The sequence below is a fragment of the Sciurus carolinensis genome, chromosome 15, assembly GCF_902686445.1.
Source record: "Sciurus carolinensis chromosome 15, mSciCar1.2, whole genome shotgun sequence".
In the NCBI taxonomy this organism is placed as follows: domain Eukaryota; kingdom Metazoa; phylum Chordata; class Mammalia; order Rodentia; family Sciuridae; genus Sciurus; species Sciurus carolinensis.
The window spans coordinates 51,502,386-51,523,129 of NC_062227.1; the positions used below are offsets into that span (position 1 = coordinate 51,502,386).

General features: G+C 36.5%; 1 protein-coding gene across 2 annotated transcripts in view; it reads right to left on the minus strand.

Annotated features, from left to right (window-relative positions):
• Window positions 1-12,355, minus strand: part of Rit2 (Ras like without CAAX 2) — a 337,785-nt gene extending 325,430 nt beyond the window's left edge. Inside the window, exons 1-2 of one of the 2 annotated variants that reach the window (XM_047526661.1) lie at window positions 12,164-12,352; window positions 11,670-11,785 (exon numbers count right to left, since the gene is read on the minus strand). In XM_047526661.1, the coding sequence (XP_047382617.1) occupies window positions 11,670-11,772 (103 nt within the window). In that variant the 5' untranslated portion in view covers window positions 11,773-11,785; window positions 12,164-12,352. Of the gene's footprint in view, window positions 1-11,669; window positions 11,786-12,163 lie in introns of both variants that reach the window. The other variant, XM_047526662.1, reaches the window with a different exon arrangement.
• Between the last annotated feature and the right edge of the window lie 8,389 nt (window positions 12,356-20,744).

The window sequence follows — 20,744 nt, forward strand, 5'->3', positions numbered from 1 at the left end:
GAGGACTGACTAGTGTTTTTGTAAAACAATAATAATAACAATAGCAACGATAATAACTAGTGTTTATATAGAAGTGCCAGGTGCTGCTCTCACCAGTTTATTCTAATTAATTAATTGGAAGATCTACATGAACATAATGAAAAGTCACCCTCATATCATCCCCATTCAACAGAGTAAAAACAGATTGAGAAATGCTGAATACTGAGTCAAGATCACATCACTACTGAGTGAAGGAGCCAGGGTTTGAATACTGGTTGTAGGATCCCAAATCTTTGCTCTTAAGCACACACCATGCTTAACAAATTCAGCCTTGGAGGAGTGAATCAGTATTAGGGATCAAATAGAGAAATAAGAAGACATCATCTGGGCTGTGCACAAAGAGAAATCTCCTATGTCACTGGCGTGTGACCATTCTAGAAACAGCTCAAATCATGAAGGAGGGGACGAAGATTTTACATTTTCTATGCTGGTTCTAGCATCATCTAAGGAAAATTTATGTGGGAAAAATAATCATGGAAATTAACACCAACAAGCTCAGCTCTGAGGCTAAGGTGATTTCTGGTTGTGCTTTTCTTTGCCACCATGCAATAGGATTTAAAGGTGGGTCCTGGGGCTAGCTAATTCAGTGTTGTGATACTAATACCCAGAACAATGGTGGAAAGCTGGAGCTAGGCACATCTAAATTGCATGTTAAATGAATGAATGATTTGATTCAAACCTCCTTAAAGGAGGGAGATTTCCAGTATTACTCTGATCTATGAATATGCTTTCCTTACTTTCCTTCCATTTAAAATATGTAAATGTAAATTTGATTTATTCACTCATGTTGATGGACACAGAGTTTTAACTTGGAGCTATTGGAAATAATGCTGCTGTAAACATTCTGACCATGTGTCTTTGTTCACACATATGTGAATTTCTGTTGATTAAACATATATAGCTAGGTGTAGGATTGCTAGATCATATGGTGAACTTATGCATTTCTTCATCTTCATACATAGTACCAAAACATTTTGCAGGGTGGTGGTATGAATTTACACTCTCATCACATTCTAGTCCACATTTAGTAATACTGGTTATTTTAGTGATGTCTCATTTTAATTTTAATCTAGATATAAATTTCATTTAATATAAAGAGATAAAGGTATATAAATCATATTCAAGCCATGGGACTGAATGAAATATTCTAGGAAATTAAAGATGAGATGAGGTCAGAGGAATGAGCCCCAGCTCATCAGCAGTAAGAGATCAGGAAGAAGGGGAAAAGCCAGCAAAGTGACTTGTCTGAGAAGTGGCAGAACTGAATTTCAATACATGTCTATCCATCTTCAAAGTTCAAGCTGTTTCAAACATACTGGGCTGTCTCAGGATGAAACTCAAGAAAAATGCAAATAAGTTTAGAGAGGCAGACAACATGTGTACTTGTCAGAGCAGAGAATTTTATGCAAAAATGTTTTTGATTTGCTTTTCTGTGATGAAGTAAGTGGAAGACACAGTTTAAAAGGACAGAAAAACATGAAATTTCTGGAGGATGGGTCCAAAGAAATGGCAAAAGTGATGTTAGATGGTTTAAACTCTTTCATTATAAGTAAGAAAGTGGCAATAAATAAATAGCTAAACAAAGGGGGAACCTAGAAAAAAAAAAGTTCTTAATTCTAAAGAGAAATGTTTTATGATTTAAATTTTTTTTTTTTTTTGTAAGTAGCAGTCACAACTTTACCTATAAAATAGATTTTTCTTTCCTGTTTTTAGAGCTTCCTGGACTCAGGCCTTGTTCTATGATTGTCTGCTGTTCTCAGAGCTTCCTCTTTCCTTTTGTTTTAGAACAGAGGTTACCAAAATTAAAATTAACTCATGGCCATGCATGGTTTTTTACTTTAGGAGGAATCATAAACTCCTGTGGCTGATTCAGCATTCACTATCAGTCACACTCTACCTCAGTGACTCTTAGAGTTGAGTAAGAGACAACAATTCACTGAAATCTTAATAAGTGTTTTGAACTCAAAATCATAGAGGTAAATGATGTCCTGCAGGTTCATTCACTAAGGTTTTCCGAGAATACTTCATAAAACACTCCTCTGTTCCTCCCTTCCTGCAGAAGGCCCTATTTTAGGGAGTAGTCTGTGGTTCTGTTTTCCAGTAGGAAATGGTTTAGGAACCACAAGATGAGTTATTTTCAGTGTTTCACGTATTTGACCACCAGCTGTCCCAGCTTTTGTCTTTTAAGGAATGTATACACTACTTCTCCTGCATCCAGAGCACCGGATGGTATGGAATCACTTCTTAATCTTACCTGGGTTTGACTGCCTTCTAGACTTTGTCCACAGATCTACTTTGGTCTATAAGTGCTACTGAGCACCCTAAATATAGGGTGGACTTGCGTACCTTTGAATTCATTGCCACCAAAATTAATCATGTGCCTGGGTCTAGGTACTTTCCAAGCCACAGCCCTTCCCTATGACAGACCTACCACTTTTCTATCTGTGACAGCTTTTTTCTTTATATCCATTGGTTCTTTAAATCATAAAGTTTGAGAGTACCATTTAGTTTTATTTTAGTATATATGCCTCACATCTTACACTCTGCATTTCCTCAAAGACAGAAAAGGGATATTATATATATTAAAGTTTCTGAGGATTTACTATCATAGGTATCATGAGAAAAGAAAGACAATATGAAATCTATTTCCTACCCATTAGGAATGTGCAATCAAGATGGAAAAATAAAATATAAGGAGATTGTAAGTTAAATAAAAATTCAAACCTAAATTACATTTCAAGACCATATAACAGATGCTAGAAGAACCTGTGAAGTTTTGAATAGTGATGAAATAAATAATAATCCAAAAGCATTGTGTTACAAAAGGGAGAAATATGCCAGACTGTAGTAGGAAGAAGGAGGAAATACTTGTGCAGAATCTGAATAGACAGATCAGGCTAGACAGATTGAAGATGAGCAGGAAAGAATTTATGTTGGAATGGCAGTGGATAATATGAGAGAGAAGTTTCAAGATTTGGGGAAACAAAAATGAAGAAATATGCCTGCAAGAAAGATTCAGAGCTGGGAGGATGGTTTGGGGTCTTTCTAGAGTCTTTCTAGATCCAGGTATAGTTTACACTGAGGGAGGTATAAAGAAAGACACACACACACACACACACACACACACACACACACACACTTAGAGAAAGAGGGGGGGTGGAGAGAGAGAGAGAGAGAGAGAGAGAGAGAGAGATTGATTGAGACAGAGAAACAGAAAAAGGAGAACAACAATCTAACAAATTATATTATACCAAAACCCATCTCAAATGACATTTCCATAGTAGCACAGCTTTAGTAACTTCAATTATGAATCTTTTCATTTGTTCTTTCCTTGCCAGGGTGCTGTTTGCTCTCCATTTTAGTCCCTCACTGACCTCCTCCCCTCCTGGCTCCTGACATGTCTCTGTTCCCTGACTCCCAACTTTCAGCCCTCTCTGGCTTGATTCCTCCTTGATGACTTCCAACAGGGCAGCCCTCCCCATTTGACTAACATGGGGACGCCCTCCTTCATGGATAGTTGACAGATAGTCTGACCTTTCTCAGACATCAGGAGTTCTGCAGGCTTTGGATGTCTGCCTGGTGGCAATCAGTGGGTTGTGAGCAGAAGAAATGAGCAAAATAACTTTTCAGGACAATCAGACTGACAGTGGTATAGAGACCAGAGAGAAGTGGGATACAGTACAGAGGAGTGTTAAAGGTGGTAGTGGGGAGCAATCAGTTAAAGTTTTTACAATTTCAAATAAAAGACATTCCCTGTGACTCTAAACAGAGTCTGATTTATTCATTGAAAAAAAAATCTATAAGTGTGACTGTAACTGCTTATCACTTCTTTTGCCATCTATAAATGTGACTTCCTCTTGAAGTGTACCAGTGTTGCTACTAAAAAGATTAAGGGAACATCTTATTGCACAAATTGTATTAAAAATACACATATTGGGAAGATTCGTTTCTGTCCAGATTCAAGCACAAGCACACTTCCATGCAAATCATGATCCTTTAAACAGACCCTTGTGCCATGGTAATAGGAAGTTGTCCCCAAATATCCTTTCTCTCACAGACTGTGCTGTGTGTATGTGTGTGTGTGTATGTGTGTGTGTGTGTGTGTGTGTGTGTGTGTGTGTGTGTTACAGGTCAATTAAGTTGAACAAAGGGATTATTTAGTAAGGTAACTAGCAAATCACCATTATTATTGTCACTGAAATTACCACTCAAGAGGCCAATTGGGATACTAATCAATATAAGGATATAGAGAGTAAAAGAAGACATAGAAACCTGAATACACAATGGCAGGTATACAATGGTCAACCAAATTGCATCATTTTCCTCAAACCCATCTGAAAGATTTGTCATCCACCCCCATGCTACAGAGGTTAACCATCTTAGGAGGAAAGTGAGGGGGAGGGAAGGAATGGTTTTTAAAATGATTTAATATTTTGGTAACTATTTTTTGGTTTTATATTTAGCATTTTTATCAAAAATATTTAGTATTTTCCAATACTGTGTACCCATGCAACTCTCTTGAGATCATTTTAATTACTGCCACTCATGTTGAAAATGAAGACTCCAAGTGCTTAAGTGACTGGTGCAAGATCAAATGCTGGTAAGTGGTAAATAATTAAAAGGGAATTTTCCATTTATTTTACAAGCATTACTTAGCACTTACTGTATTGTCAGGTTTTGCTCTTAAAATTCTGTGGGTGTAATTGCTGTAGTTGTACCATTCTACAGATGAGAAACCACAGCTATGGATTTCTGAGAATGCCAAAACCTCTACTTCAGATTACTCCATTTCCATTTTGATCTTGAAACCTCATTTTGCCCATCAGGGGCAGATCAAGAACATGGCTGGGGCTCGGTGGACATTATAGTGGTTAAGGGCCCCGGCTCTGGTAGGGGCTGTCTTCGACCACTTATAGTCTCTGGGTTCTTGAGAGAATTACTCAAGCCTCTCAAACCTCACTACTCTCATCTGCAAATCAGGGATAATTACTCCATCTATACTGCAGGGTTGTTGAAGCTCCATGGATTAGTGCAGATAGTACACTTTGAACAGGGCCTATGTAGGGCCCGTGTGAGACTCAAAAGGGATGGAACTCATGCTACCCATTGAGGGAAGAAAGAGAAAAAGTAAGAGTTTGGACAGATGTGAATCATTCCTCCTTTGTGAGTGCATGCACATTTATGGACACATACACACATATTTTTATTGTTCATTTTAAAGCAGTTTAAGAGGAACAATGCACTGGAAAACTGAGGATTTCTTATTCATTTATTAAGTGACTGCCCAAATACAGATTTCCTATAAAAGCATTTTAATGATCAAAGACTTCCTTTGCCACTACCATTACGTTTGTAACTTGTTAAAAATCTTTGTGATGAGGTTCCATCACGAGATCACAAATATTCTGCACCCTATCATTATAGTTCAATTAAAAACAATCTCCTGGGACTGTAAACATTGGATTTCCTTTGACTCCCCTCTCAGGACAACATCCCCAGAAGGCCCACCCTACTCGTCAGCTTCCCATCCAACATACATACTGCAGGGAGAATCAGGCCCACAATTCTTTTCCTGCAATATACTTGGCATTGGCAGGACACCGAAGATCCTGAATGTATGCAGAGACTAGAATAGGTCAACATTCCCCTGCTGATGCTATGCTGTTAGCTGGAATGTGTGATGGCAGACAGAAAGGGCAGAAGTGATGATCTGGTACAGTAGCCGGCTATAGCACTCAGCTGGTGCCTGCTGAAGGACCAGAAGAACAGATGGCACTGCTTGGTCACAGTCATCAGAGAGCTAATGTTTACGAGCAAACCTCAAGTGATTGAATTGAGTTCATTGTCAGGCTTTGCAAATAACAGCCAAATTCAGAGATAAGCGTTCCCTCCATGTGTTTAAGCAGTGCAGACGACTACCATCCATCATTACACACTATCACAATTCCATCACATGGCAAGAATACACACACACACACACACACACACACACACACACACACATATCCACACACAGTCAGTCATTGGCAGTAGTCTGCTCTCCAGTATGGAGAAGGATATTTCATGCTGGTTGATGAAAGCTTACATGGCCTATTGGAAACATAGTCCCAAGCTTATAGCTGAGCAGCTAATCAACATACCATATAGATCACTGTAACTTCCTATAGCTCCCATTGCTTTCAAAATCCATGAATACTGCTCATATACCTACCACACAGCATCTTTATTTTGTTTATGCATCTTTTAAAAAAAAATTCCAGTACACAGAGTTGAATTTGTGGCTAATTCTTGGTGATAATTTAGGATTTTTCACTAGTCTAGGGACACACACACACAAACACATACCCTCAGTTCCTATTAAATAAATTAACAAGGTGGTTATTTTCCATATCTGACATGTGAATTCTATAAATCATTCTATAATGTATATATAAAGAAAACACACCTCCTTAGACAGATCAGCACCTAATAGATTTTGAAAATCTACCGATACACTTAACTCAAGGTTTTTTTTTGTTCACTTGCGTAGTTCAAGTTTTCAATAAATTCTTTTAATTACTGTCCTCAGGTTGAGGAGAGTATTGTTCTTCCTCTCTGTGGTGAAAGCTCCCAGGAGTCTCTCAATGTGTGAGAACATTACTTTTGCTGTCGCCATGTTGAAATTTTAGTCAGAATCACCACACTCTCTCTGCTCCATCCAATAAAGCTAACATTCCATGTTGTCTGGGCAGAAAACTAAGGTTTTCTAGCATTTTGATGTACATGAATTTTTTAAATATCTAAACTACATCTGTGAAGGGGCAGCTGAAACTGGAACTCGGGTTCACTGTACAATCTCCCACAAGAAAACAAATTAAAGATCTCAGGTCAGGAAAATGAAAATACTGTAAACATTGAAATTAGACATATGTGTGTTTGCACCTTAGATTTATCACTTAATATTTCCATGTCTCTGGGCACATAGCATTTTCTCCCCTGTGGGACTCAGGTTTCTCTTCCATAAAATGCAGACTGTAAAGCATCTTCACAAGACTAAGGTGAGGAGTAACTGAGGCAGATGATGGTAATAGGCCATTGGCCACTGGGACAGCAGTGAGCATGTGAGTGGAAGAAGCCCAGAACACGTGGGTAGTTTAGGCATCAACACATACTCATTTATTCCTGCCCCTATCTCTCAGAACGGTGTAGAGCTGTACTAACTGTTTCATCAACTTAATATTAGAGTGAATATAATCTTGTCACTCAGAACCTTTTGCCATTATAATGCTTTCAATCACTTCTTGAAGAGACATACATGTACATTTACATCCCCATGTGCATACATAGAGGGGGGAGAATTCTATTGCTATAGTAATATGCATGTGTGCATATACATGTACACACATGCACACACACACATATGATAGTCTATTCCTCTTAAAGTCATGATGAACATGACAAGATTCGGTCAAGCATAAGAGTAAATCATGCAGTGAATGTACAGAAGATGTATGAGGCCACTGCTGGCATAATAGGGCAAATCGTTCTACAGTAAACTTTTCTAAGTAAATAGAAGTATATTCTAAAATAACAATTAAAAGTGTAGTGTTTAAATACATAAACTTGTAACAGTCGTATATTATCCCTGTCAAGTATTAAACACAGTACCTGTGTGTGTGTTAGGCTTTCATATGACTGATGGCAGCGTAGGTTTTTCACACCAGCATCAGCACAAAGATGTGAGCTCTACAGCATGCTCTCATGTTGGGTGGCTTCGCCATCGTTAGGTGGCAGGAATCGTTCCATGGTATTATAATCTTATGACACCAGCATCACATTTGTGGTCCATTACTGACCAAGATGTCAGATTACACATGACTGTATTCAAGGTTTGTAACACAATGCTATGGAACTCACACAAATAGTAGATGGTTATATCTTAGTGAATCAAAACAGAATGCTCATCCTGTCAACAGTTATCTCGTGTGTGTGTGTGTGTGTGTGTGTGTGTGTGTGTGTTGAGAATAGCTATTATTACTCATTTCACAAAAATTCCCAATATGATACAATATTATTAGCTGTAGTTTCATATTGCACATTAGCTCTCTAGACTTGTTCATCCTTCATATCTTCTCATTTGTATACATATCTGCTATTTTGTGTGACCCTGTTTTGATTCAGATTATTCTGTGTAAAAATTGTAATGGTGAAAAGTCTCAACACATGGAGTCAGGAAGGCTGTCTTCAAGATGTTACTCATCCACAACTATGTACGTGAACTTGGCAAGACCCCTGTTACTCTCAAGTCCTGTTTCTCCAACTTTTAAATAGAATGGAAACTATTTTCTGGGTATCCCTGTTTTCTGTAAAGTTGAAAACATTCATGGATCCTTGTAGGAATAATATTTAATTATAGAAATACAAATATATCTTTAAATCTGTACAGAATAGATATATTATGGGTAGTATTTAATTATGTTAATTTAAAGATCAAAGAGACATAGGTTCATAAACAAGAGTTTTAGTCTAGATGGTTAAGATCTCTAAATATATTCAAGGGGAAAACAATGCATTATTATTTCCTAACAGTGAGAGGTAGACCTCCTTGTTCTTCTTCCTCAAAATATTTAAAAGCATAATGCAGTGGAGTTGGATAAAATGTCTCAGAACTCCATAACTTATTACCCTCGTGACCAGGACAAGTTATTTCACTGTGTCTCAGCTTTTCATTCTGTAAAATAGAGACATTTACTCAGATTATGGTTAGGAAAACATAAGCATAAAATGCCTAAAGTCCTTACCTGCCACTACCAGGTGATTTGCAAGATTCACTTCCTTCTATAGTAACTAGTAAAGGCCTGTGCATAGTATATGCTCAATAAACTTCATTGCTTATATAGGGCTTGAAATTTCTCATACATAGTACATTTATTCATACATGTAATTTCAATCTTTTGGAAATTTGTATTTGAATAGCTAAAGTCCTTTTAAAACTTCCTACTCACTGGGCTATATTTTGGTAAAATATGGATAGAAGAAAAATAACCTAATTTTTCAGTAAGAATAGAAAATCTCCAAGATTTTAAATGATTCCATCATTTAAAAATTATGGGTACAAGTTGGGGAATAAAATTATGATTACAGTAAATTAACTTTCCCATCTATGTTCAAGACTGACTCAGACCTGCCTCTCAGAACTGGAAATGGATTAGACTTGTACATCTTCCTTAGCTTCTAAAGAAGAACAGACATCTTCTGAAAATCTTTGCATTAGACCCACTTGTCTGCACAATACCTTGAAATTTCTCTGTTGATCCAGGTCTTCAGCAACTTGAAAAGTGACTTTTAAAAAATATTTTAGTTCACTTGAAAGCAAACACTTTAACCTTAATGAGAAGTTTAGTATTAAGGTCAGTGCCTGAATATTTACATACTGATAACACCAAATAAATCATAAGGAGAAAGTCTCAGGGCAAGATGTGATTCCATCACTGTGATTCTAAATACTTGACCCTAAGGACAGCATTTTAAAGAAGTGTGAAATTCTAATATGAATAAAGTTCTCTGGAGAAATAGCCAAGGATGCCATGTATATAACCAGTACAATCAAACTATTTACCTTCTTTTATTCTTAACCTTTTATGAGGGTGAGCTGGTTACTCCTGCCTTTCTCGCAAAGGAAAAGTTTTGTTCAAGTATTTAATTTTGAACTGGCTTCTTTCATACAAAGTGAAGGTGAAAGTTACCTAGTCTACTCCTCCAGCTACTGTATTATCTTGAAAATATCTGGATATTAAAATGGTAACAATGAATAGTCATTACAAATAATATTGAATGGGGTCAAAACAGAAGATGTAACATCAGCATTCTAACATCCTAATATCACAGCACAAGGGTTTTGTTGGAGGGTGCTCCTAGACAGCATCTCCACTTTCCAAGTCTGCCTCCATGGAATAAAATGAGGTGTGTAAAGATCAGTCACTCAGTTCCCATATCTCCCACATCCTAGTGAAATAAGAAAACACCCTGCCAGCAAGCAAAGGGGACCCACTGGCACATGGACTATTCTAGACTCTTTCACCTCACCAATACAGGTCTCAGGTTCTGTTGATGGCCTCCACTTTTTTTTTTTTTTTAATCTGTTTCTTTTCTCTGATTTTAGACCCACAATATTTCTTTTTCATTGTATCTGACTACATGTTTTTAAAGCATAACTTAATTTCCAGAGGTTATTTTCCCTTATGCTTCCTGCTTATTTCCTTCCTCCCTAAATCATCATCTATTTTGATTTATTCCATCCCAAGCCATTATATTTAAAAAGAAAGGCTTTTTCTTTCCATTTCTTGTTCATACATTGTTACAAAGTCTTTCATTTCACATTTCTTTCCTAGAGAGATGAGTAATTTTCCTCACTTAGGCAAGCACTTATCTACTACCACATTCAAATCCACCTGTTATTTTTTCTTTTCCTTTATATTTTAATTCCTTTGAGGGCAGAAGAGAAGAATTGAGATTGCTCAATTCCATGTCTCTTGTTATTTTTTTGTCTGCCTTTTCTTTCCACTAAAGTTACTGTCTTTCCTTCATGTCCTCTTTGCTAAACTTTCTTAACACTTGTGAACCCACTACCAAAGTTATTAACTTTTGGATTTCTTATGCCAAGAGTACTGTCCTTAACTTTAAATCATTTTGTTGAGCACTTAAGTATTGCATTGTTTCAATAATATTTGTCAGTGCTAACCTAATTTTTCTTCTGTCCTTTGACATCCCCAAAGTTGTATTCCCAGTAGGGAATCCTATCTTTATGTAAAAAAAATTCCATATCTGTTTATGTTCTAATGATATCCAGAGACCCAAACAACCAAACATATATTTAGCCTCAAACATTACTGAATATCTATTTCTTTAATATTTAGCCTTTTAAGCTCCTCATGAAACCAAATCACTGATGACTTCTGTTCTTTACATACCAAAATAAATTTACCAGTCTTGTCTTCACCTCATTACCATCCCACAGCCCTTTATTCTTGTAGCTTTTTCTTTTAGGTCAATTAACTAAAATGCCTGGTTTGATCACCCTGCATGTGTGCCACTATTCCTTAAACCACTGTCACTTTCAAAAGACCAACTTTCCTCTTAGTTCCAAACCCACACATGCTATGTCAGACACAGACTAGGAAAAGGAAACCAGGAAGCTCCTAGTGAAAGAAAGACTACAATTATCAATGAGAATCCTGAGCCTGTGTCTGTGTTTGTATCTGTGTTTAGTTGAATATTTACAGCACTTCTTTCCTGATGTGAATACATATTTTTTTTAAGAATAGGAGGACATTTTTCCCAGACCATGGTTGTTTGTTAAGTATCACTATTATTAAAAAAAGAAAACAATTTAAATCGAGAGCAAAGATTGCCCACTATAAGATCAAAGTAGAAAATCATCATCTTAAAGTTCTACAGATCATGACTGACTGTCTCTCAAATCTCCTGACTCACCAGCATCCCGTTAACAGTCTTTACACTTCTAAACATTCTGCCAGACACTCCCTGCCGCAGCCAGCCCCTACAGCACCAGCATCATTATCATTATTTTCACTCTGGAGTTTCCTCCACAGAGGTCCCTGCTGCCCCAGCATTTGGAGTTAAAAACTTACCGCTTTTACCAACTCCCCCTGCTCCCAGCATTACCACCTTGTACTCTCTGGACCCGCCTGTGGCGCTGCCCTGGGAGCAGCTGGCTTCATTTTCTACCTCCATCTTACCCGAGGGACTGGAGGAGAAAAAGAAAAAAAAAAGAAGGAAAAAGTCACCCGTGTCAGGTGCTTGCTCAGATATTAAACAACTCTAAAACTGTGTCAGAGGAAAGGTTTAGTAGGAGCTAAGAACCATCAGCATCGGGCTGGCTGCTGGTCCTCTGCTGGAGCGGGTCTCATAGCAACCACTTCAATTGCTTCCAATAAAAACCTGGCTTTTACATCCCCCCTCCTTCTGATCCTTCACTCTTTCACGTCTCCCACGATCTCTCTGGCGCGCTCTCTCGGTAACCCCCCACCTTATTTTTCTCCATCTTCCGTCCTCACTCTCTCCTTCCTTGTTCCTGCCCACCCCTGCACAGTCGCACGTGTTAGATGCACACATATTTGAGTACCTTCCCGGCTGGGCTGCTGGAAGGAAGCAAATCCACGAGTTAATGGAAGATGCTGTCTCACAGGCTGACTTCTGTTGCTTCAGCTTCAAAGACACTATTTCCTTTTCATCAGAGTCAATTAATTGAGAAGAATTTCTGCTACATGTATCCTTGCTGTTTATCACGATTCTTCTGCACAGTTGTCATTCTGCAAAAGGGATGCTACTGTTTTGTAAGGAAAGACAAAGAAACAAAATCAAACCAAAACAAAACAGTAATTCAGGGCATTTAAGGATGAGTCTTCAGTGCAGTTAAAATAATACCTGGCTAACAGAGATTCTTTTGGCTCACTTGACAGTTGTAGTTTCAACATTGGGAGATAATTGAATTAGGTCATTGTCATGTTTGAACACGGATCATCCTTGTTTACACTCAGTTATTAGAAACAAGCTAGAACATAAGGACCCTGTCAAGCATGAGAGAGATACATGATAAATATTTTGGTGACAATTATGGTATCATAAAAGATCATAGAAGAGTATTTTTCAGATGTCCAAAGTCCTGCTCCTTATTTGAATTCTCCAAAGTTTTAGGATCTTCATATTTTCTCTGAACCAGCTTCTGAAATATAGAAGCCTTAGGATATTTTCAACACCCTTAACTATTGTCATAGTCAGGTCCTGTCCTTTAATCAATTTGGTGTTCTGGATGTTTATTGTCTGTTTTCCGACTATAAAACTTGGAGCATGATTGGTTGCAGCCAAGTGCCTCATTCACCTAGGTTTGTCCTTCTATCTAGATTTTAAGCTCCTTTAGGAAAGGAACTATTCTTAATTTTGTATGACTCTATTGGACAAGGGAGTACTGGGCACAGAATAGGTGTTCAGTGTATTCTTGGCAATCATTGGAGGGACTATAAATTATCCTAACCAGAAAGAAAGACTCTGGAGTCACACTGCTTGTGCTCAAGCCTAAATTCATCTGTGTGACCTTGGGGAAATTATTTCATGTCTCTGTGTCTCAATTTGTTTATCAATAAAAGAGTGCATGAAACCCCTACTTTAACCATTCATTAAGTAAGTTAATTTTTATAAGAATGCTTAAAACAGTGTCCAGCAAGTTTTAAGCACTTCATATAGTATTATAATTAATTATTGTTTTGGGGCAATGATGCTATTAGTCTACGGTTAATAAGAATTCACCTGAGAGGAAGTAAACTTTTCATGTGTTTATTGACTTCTGTATATCTTCTTTACCAAAGTAGCTGTTAAAATCTTTGTTATCTATTTTTACATAAAGATTTTCAAGTTTTTATTATTGAGTTTTGAGTCTTCATTTTATATTTTCAGCACAGGTCTTTTATTATATATTCTGCAAATATTTTCCCCTCATCTGTGGCTTTTCTTAATAATCTTTAAAAAGCAGGAGTTTTACATTGTAATGGATTGCAGTTTGCAATTTTTTAAGATTTTATGAATCTTCTATCAGACTTTAATTGAAACCTTTCCCAGTGATTCTATTACAAATTTTCTTGAACCTTTCATTGCAAATTTACTCGACCCTTTCATTGCAAATTTACTCATGACTTTGGATCTCTCTGTCACCTTTATAGAGGAAACTGTCCAGTTGGTGAATCTGGACTTAATTTTCCCTCTGAGCTACAGAAATGAATCTAACTGCCTCCTGGATTTTTCCAACCTAAACCTGTTTGGATCTTAACCTGGGATTTCTACAGACACCACCCTCATCCTCAACAAAGGAAATCAGCATGGTTCTCAATCTGCAGGAGTGTCACTACCTCCCTGTCCTAGTTGCAGTTCTTCCTCTTCTTATATTTGAACTCCATGACTGAAACAGTTCCATAACTTATCCACCCTGATCACAAACTCCTGCCCTTTCCCCCTTTCAGACAGCTCAATTTATCCTATACACTGATGTCAGGGAAATCCACCTAAAATGTCAACCTCTCTGAACCTGATGTACACACATTCATATATCAAAGGCCTAAATAAAACAAACCAATGGCTTAAATGTCACACAGAGATACCAAACATTTGTTCCAGTCTCATGTTCCAGTGTGGCCTTTATGCTCCACAAAGTAGAGGCAGGCGATGTGAGCCACTCATCTTTCCTGTAACAAAACTATCATTTCCATCATTGAATCTAAAAGAACTGTGGCTATACTGTAATTACCCTGTAATTTTTTTAAATTGAAACTTTAGTGTTCTATGAAAGGCTACGTGTAAACAATAGTATTTAGCTTCAAGGTCTTCCTGGGTTTTGTTTCTAGTTCTGCTAAAATTCTTATGACCTTGAGCAAATTGCATGCCTTTGTAGCTATTGGTCCCACCATCTGTTACTCTGTTTTCCATGTCAGCCATTCTGATTTGGTGGTAAGGCACAGGAATTGTCATGCCAGCTGTGTCCTTGGTCCTGTTGTTCCACTGGCACACTTAATTTGATATTGGTTAAGAGAAAATAATGCATGAAAATGTCTTCACAGTAAATAAATTAGTGGCTTGCCAAATGTCAGTGGGTAAAGTGAGAGGGAATTTTAGCTAGTGAATTGACCTGCTTTTCAATTGTTAATTTTGTCTATCCATATTCCTCCCTTGGAAATCAATAGCTTTTCCTATTAATATGTAAGGAAACCCCCAACACACACACACACACACACACACACACACATGCACAAAAAGTAGGAAGACTTTCCTAGTTGTAGCTCTCTTTGTATTCTTTGAAATTCTAAGGAACTTCCCCCAAGTTCCTTTCCCTGAAATCCTAAGTTCCATTAAATCTGATGAACAATGATTGAATTTTGCAACATTCTAATGCTCCTGATTTTCAGTTTTTGTCAGTGACTTGTGAGTTTGCATCTCAGAACACTCAAAAGCCTGTGTTGGGTTTTTATGTGTGTGTACTTACGTGTGTATATTGAGAGTGTCAGGGAAGTATCTCCCAAAGGTATAAATGCTGATTAAAATGAAACCTTTAACTAAGCTAAATCATTACACAGTGGTTGCCTTGTACTTGGGGAAACTATTAAATACTTGGAGTTTGCATTTGCTCCCTAAACTTACCTGGCAGTTGCCATCTTCTTAGGGTGGCACATCATTCCCTCTGAGTGATCTTTTCTATCAAATGAAGACCCAGGTGCTCTGTGTTCATTCAGAACTACTTGACTCTCTGAGCAGGGTCCAAGTACTCTCCAAACATCTCTGCATGCTGCTGCTCACCACTCCAGTCCTTCTTAAAGTACAAAAAGAGAAACTAATTTAACAAGTAATTTACTCAAAAGGAATGCATTAGCTCTATTTATATGGATATCTTCCTTAACTCCTCTAGGAGCTGCTAAGGCATCCAGCTGCTGTGGTAGGTCTGTAGAAGAGAAGTTGAGATGCTGCTAATTCTCTTTTCACCTCTCTCATCATTGATGAGTAGAGTTACATATGCTCTGGTCTGCAAGGCCGTTCTCTTTGTTAGAATTTGTTATATTTATTAACAAAGATTTTTTTACATTTCAATTCACCTCATTAAAATGTTGTGAACTCTTCTGTATTCATTTTTATCTCTGTAGGGTTTAGCACTGTCAAAGAGCACAATTTCAACAAATTGAACTTTAAAATCCAGTTGGCTTTTTAAAATTCATGATCCAGGCAGCATTCAGAGTAGAAAACAGATAGGAGCTCTATTGAAGGTAATAGTACAGTTGGTTCTTGTAGGGTACCTTGAAGAAGAACAAGAAAATAGCATGGTGCCAAAAGCAGGTTGGTTGAAATCAAGTTCCTTCAGATTGCTTTTCTTGTTGGGGTCAAAGCAAACAGGACCTCCTTACCATGCTGCTCAGGTTGACTGGACCCCTTGTGATAATTAGCTGTGAATCTGCTATTTTCAGAAAATTGACCTGCTTGGGGTTTTGATTATCATTTTCCTTTTGATTTCTTGGAAGGTCAACTCTTATGATTTAATAGCTTAGGTTTTGGTTTAAGGACATGGAAACTTAGTATGAATGATTCCATTTGAGATTGACCTATTGGACCTAGTGTAGGTCCTCAGTCCAAATCAATGGCCTCCCAAACATTTATTCAACAGCAGAGCACAGTGCCTGGCATGTGCTAGATCACTGAGACATTTTTTGTTAAAAAATTAATTGTACAAAGTGGTTGATTGTATATTGCAACTGTTAACAAAATTACCCTCTCAAAGCCTATCATTTACTACTTATACCCTAATGAAAAAAAATCATGAAAAGATAGTTAGCAACTGAATTGATAACCTACGGATAAATGAATGCTCACCATGTGTATTCTGATCCTGAAGTGTAAGAATGTTGTAAACCAGAAGATATCACTAAAGCTTGGGCCAAAAAATGTTAAAGCATAAGAATGAAGACGAAAAGTTATTATTTTGCAAATAATTGGCAGAGTTTGATTTGTGGAGCATAGTCTTCTACCTCACACTGACAAACTCACAAAGTAAGTATGAGTACTTCTGGTTGTGAGACTATTAGATTTTCATCCTGAAGTTTTATTAAGGTTGAAAAACATGGATAAAAGAATCTTCTAGCTGATCTAAATAACCTGCATTCACATATTTATTCATTCATCATGGGTTCATTTATTAAACATGGATTAACTTTCTGATATATCAACTAATTTATTCTACAATCTTTTTAGACTTTTGGGGAAAATATGGAAAAACACTGTCTAGGCCACATGTTGTAGGTTGTCAAGCCTGGTCACCTGTACTAGGATCTTGGATAAACCAGAATGTGACAAGTAATTAAATAGATAAAAGGAAATTTGTGACAAGGTTGCAAGAAGTAGAGAGAATGACTCCAAAAAGGTGGACAAAGTAAGGTGTTAAGGAAGAAGATTGCCTTGGCCTAGTACTTAAAGTAGGACTTCAGACTACAATAAGCAAAGGCATTTAGAATTTAGAGAATGGGATGCCCTTAATGAATTGCAAGATGTAATATTATCAACACATAATAACATAGGAAGAGTTCAAAAATTGGTTTTTAGGGCTGGGGAGATAGCTCAGTTGGTAGAGTGCTTGCAAGACCCTGGGTTCAATCCCAGCAACACAAAAAAAAAAAAAAAAAAAAAAATTGGTTTTTAGATAAAATCAAAAACATGTAAATTATACCAAAAAGAGCTCAAAGTTTTTTTATTTTTATTTTTTGTATTTTCTCTCTGTGCTGTTCAGGCTGATCTCTTGTGCTCCTCTGTTCAACCTCTTGAAATGCTGGGTCTGTGGGTGGGCATCACTGCACCCAGCTCATTTTTGATTTGTACCCTTTTCTGTATTCAAAGTGTAGTGCCCACTTTGAAATAGGACAGGGGTCTGACTGGAGGAAAACCTACCTCTGGCTCAAGTTACTTTCCTTATATTAATCTTTTTTAACTTTTCCAATTTCTAGTGATTAAAACTTAGCTAACTTTGTATAATATTTATGACCTTATGAAGTCACTAATTGAACTCTTGCATTCTACAATTTACTAAACTGAACCTTATTGAAAAAGAAGCTTCCATTCCATTTTCCTTTATTTTTCTTATAGTTCTAGGTCCAGATTTTGGTATATTATAAACATCAATTAAAAAATCATGAAGGCATTTTTGATGCATATGCTTCATAGTAAAATTTGATGTGGTTACTACCAATTTCTATTTCTTCTGTCCAAAGTTGACTTTTACCTCATAAAGGAAGTATATTAAACTAAAATTTTTAAAAGACATGGACAAGATATTGGCATGGGCATTTAAACCACATGAAAACAAAACTTTTTAAATAAATTTCAGAATATCATACACTTTTTATCACCTTTTTGTTGACTAGAGACTTCAATCATCTTTTACTTTAAGGTGATTAGAATACAATTATAATTAAGGTATGCAATGATGACTTTGAGACCTTGGCAGATCTCTGAAGTAACACCTAAGAAATATTTAATTTTATTCATTATAATTTTATATAATCTACACAAAATTTTATATTATAGAAACTGTCATCGATTATTAATTCAAATTGTTGACTATTCAGATTATATTATTGTGTTCATACTGTGAATGACTAAGAAACTATTATAACTACCTCAGTGCACAATATGGACTATATCTTACTGAATACATAATCAAGCTTGAATACTGTGCTTGGATAATTTCATATACTGCTGTAAACACAACTACTCAGTCTTGCTAATAGCATTAAAATAATATTTTGGTAGCCTAAAGATTGAGATATTACATTTTTACCTAAATTAGTTTTGAGTTTTCCTTGAGGAGAAAATTAGAATTAGAAAGTACTTTGGATACACTTACTATAGAATTTTATTTGAGGAAGATGTCCCATAATTAATGACTATTGGTCACTTTGAGTATTATCAGAGAGTTCACTACTTCACAAAAATGGCCATTATGACTACATGAAATAGTTGAGAAACACCCAGAGTTGAGAGTCAGAGAGGCCTCATTGTGAATCTGACCTCTTAACAACTTACTAACCATGTGATAATGGACAAATATTTTCACCTCTCAGACTTTAGGGTCCTCATCTGCAAAACAGAATACTCCTAGTGGCTGGAAATACTCATTAAGAGTAGAAAATTAGATATTAGGAAATTCATTCATTCATCAAACTCCTTCCATGAAAGAGTGAAATGGGTCTGGGGCTCTCCATCACTCCAGCTCCATGGAATCAGAATACTAAATTGGCCAGGACAGGTCAGTGTGGAAGAGGCATAATTTTCTCCAAAGTATGTAACACTTGGACACAATAGTATAGTTCAAAGGAAGAGAGGGGGAAACATAGCTAGAGTCTGTGATGACTTTTCTTCCCTTACACCTCTGAGAAGTTTGAACTGACCTAGTTGGTGGTGTAAAGCCAGGAATGGTTTTAAATCAGAGATGCAATATAAACAAGTGTGTGATTTACAAAGCTTAAGAAGTTCTCTCCAGAGGTAGCATGGAGAATGGATTAAAATCTAGAGAAGCTAGAGCCAATAAAATAGTTGGGTGGTTCTGTTAGGAAAGAAGATGATAATATCAGCTACCTGAACTATATCTGACTGAGAAACTGGGAAAAGGGAACATGACATCTGCCATATTAGTGGAGAAAAATTGGCAGGTATTGGTGCTTCATGGATTCACAGAAATAAGAAGAATAAACATAAAAGTTGGGCGAAAGTTTTGCTTACATCACTATTTACTCTAAATGGGAAATGTTATAATTTTTTAAGATGCAGAATTTAGAGAGATTCAGCATGGGTGAAGTAAAGGGGAAGATGTAAATAACAAGTTAAATTTTTATTGCATGAAGATTGAGGTACTTTTGGAATATCTAATTATACATGTAAAAAACCAATTTCAAATTATATATTTGGAACTCAGGGGAGAAGTTGAAACTTAGAGATAAGGATTATGGATTAGGAAATCTTAAGTGTATTAATGGTAAATGAAAACACAGCAAGAGATGAGATTCTCTATGGAGTGCTTGCCAGAAAGAGGAGAGAACAAAGGATGTCTTTACAGATGAACTATAAAATGATGAAGTGATGTTTATTGAATTCTCTATGCAGGGTACTTGCTGTGAATTTTTGTGCATGTTTAATGAATCCACACAATAATGTTTTGAAGCCTATATCCATGTTATTAAAAGGCAAAAGAAATATGCAGACTTTCGGAAGCCATTAGGAGAGAGAATATAAGCAAGAAGAGCCCTGAAGAAGCAAGTGTTGGTCAGTGCTATGAAATGCATCAAATTGATCATGTCAGAATACCAGTGACCATATGTCATTCCACTTGAAAAGCTAGAGCTCATGGCTGAACACAGAGCAATCTTGGTAGAAAATAGAAAATGGAAATCAGAAAAAAAAAAAAGAGAGAGAGAGAGAGAGAGAGAGATGAGGAAGGAGGAGGAGCTGAGGTGTTATGTTCTGACAAGTACTTTTCATTGTGAAATTTGGTCATGACAGAAAAGAGGGTGATGAGATCTCATGCTGTCCTTGTTGAGCATGAGTTCAATGTCACAGAGTCAATGAGATCATTTTTATAATACAGCAGGTACAACATTCATATGAAATAATTAATGTTAATTGAATTACACATATTTAAGAATAGATTATCAATGGTCCTATAGGTATAGAGCAAAAAATACTAAGATTGAATCCTAATTTTTATCATGAATATTGAATAATCATTCACTTTTAATATATATACATACATTTCTTGCCCCTTCCTGTAAGTTTTCTGAAATGTATTTTATCACAGAGTTTTGATAGATCTTAACTTTTGTTTGTTTGTTTTATTGCTTGGTTTTGCTTTCAGCTAAAAACTTTCTCTTTTATATACTATTGTAAACTTTCCCTCACTAAACTCCAGACAATCATTCTTGTCCTATTATCTTTTGTGACTATAAATAGTTTGCTTTGTTTATTTTGTTACCTTGATAGTATTTATAGATCATGTCATGGAGTGTCTACCTTGGAGACCTCTCTTTTGTAGACTGTATAAAATTTATCTCTTATGTCTCATTCTCTAATCCTGGGATATATTTTGTTGACCTTCTGATATATTCCTCTCAACTCACTTCTACAGCTTCTCT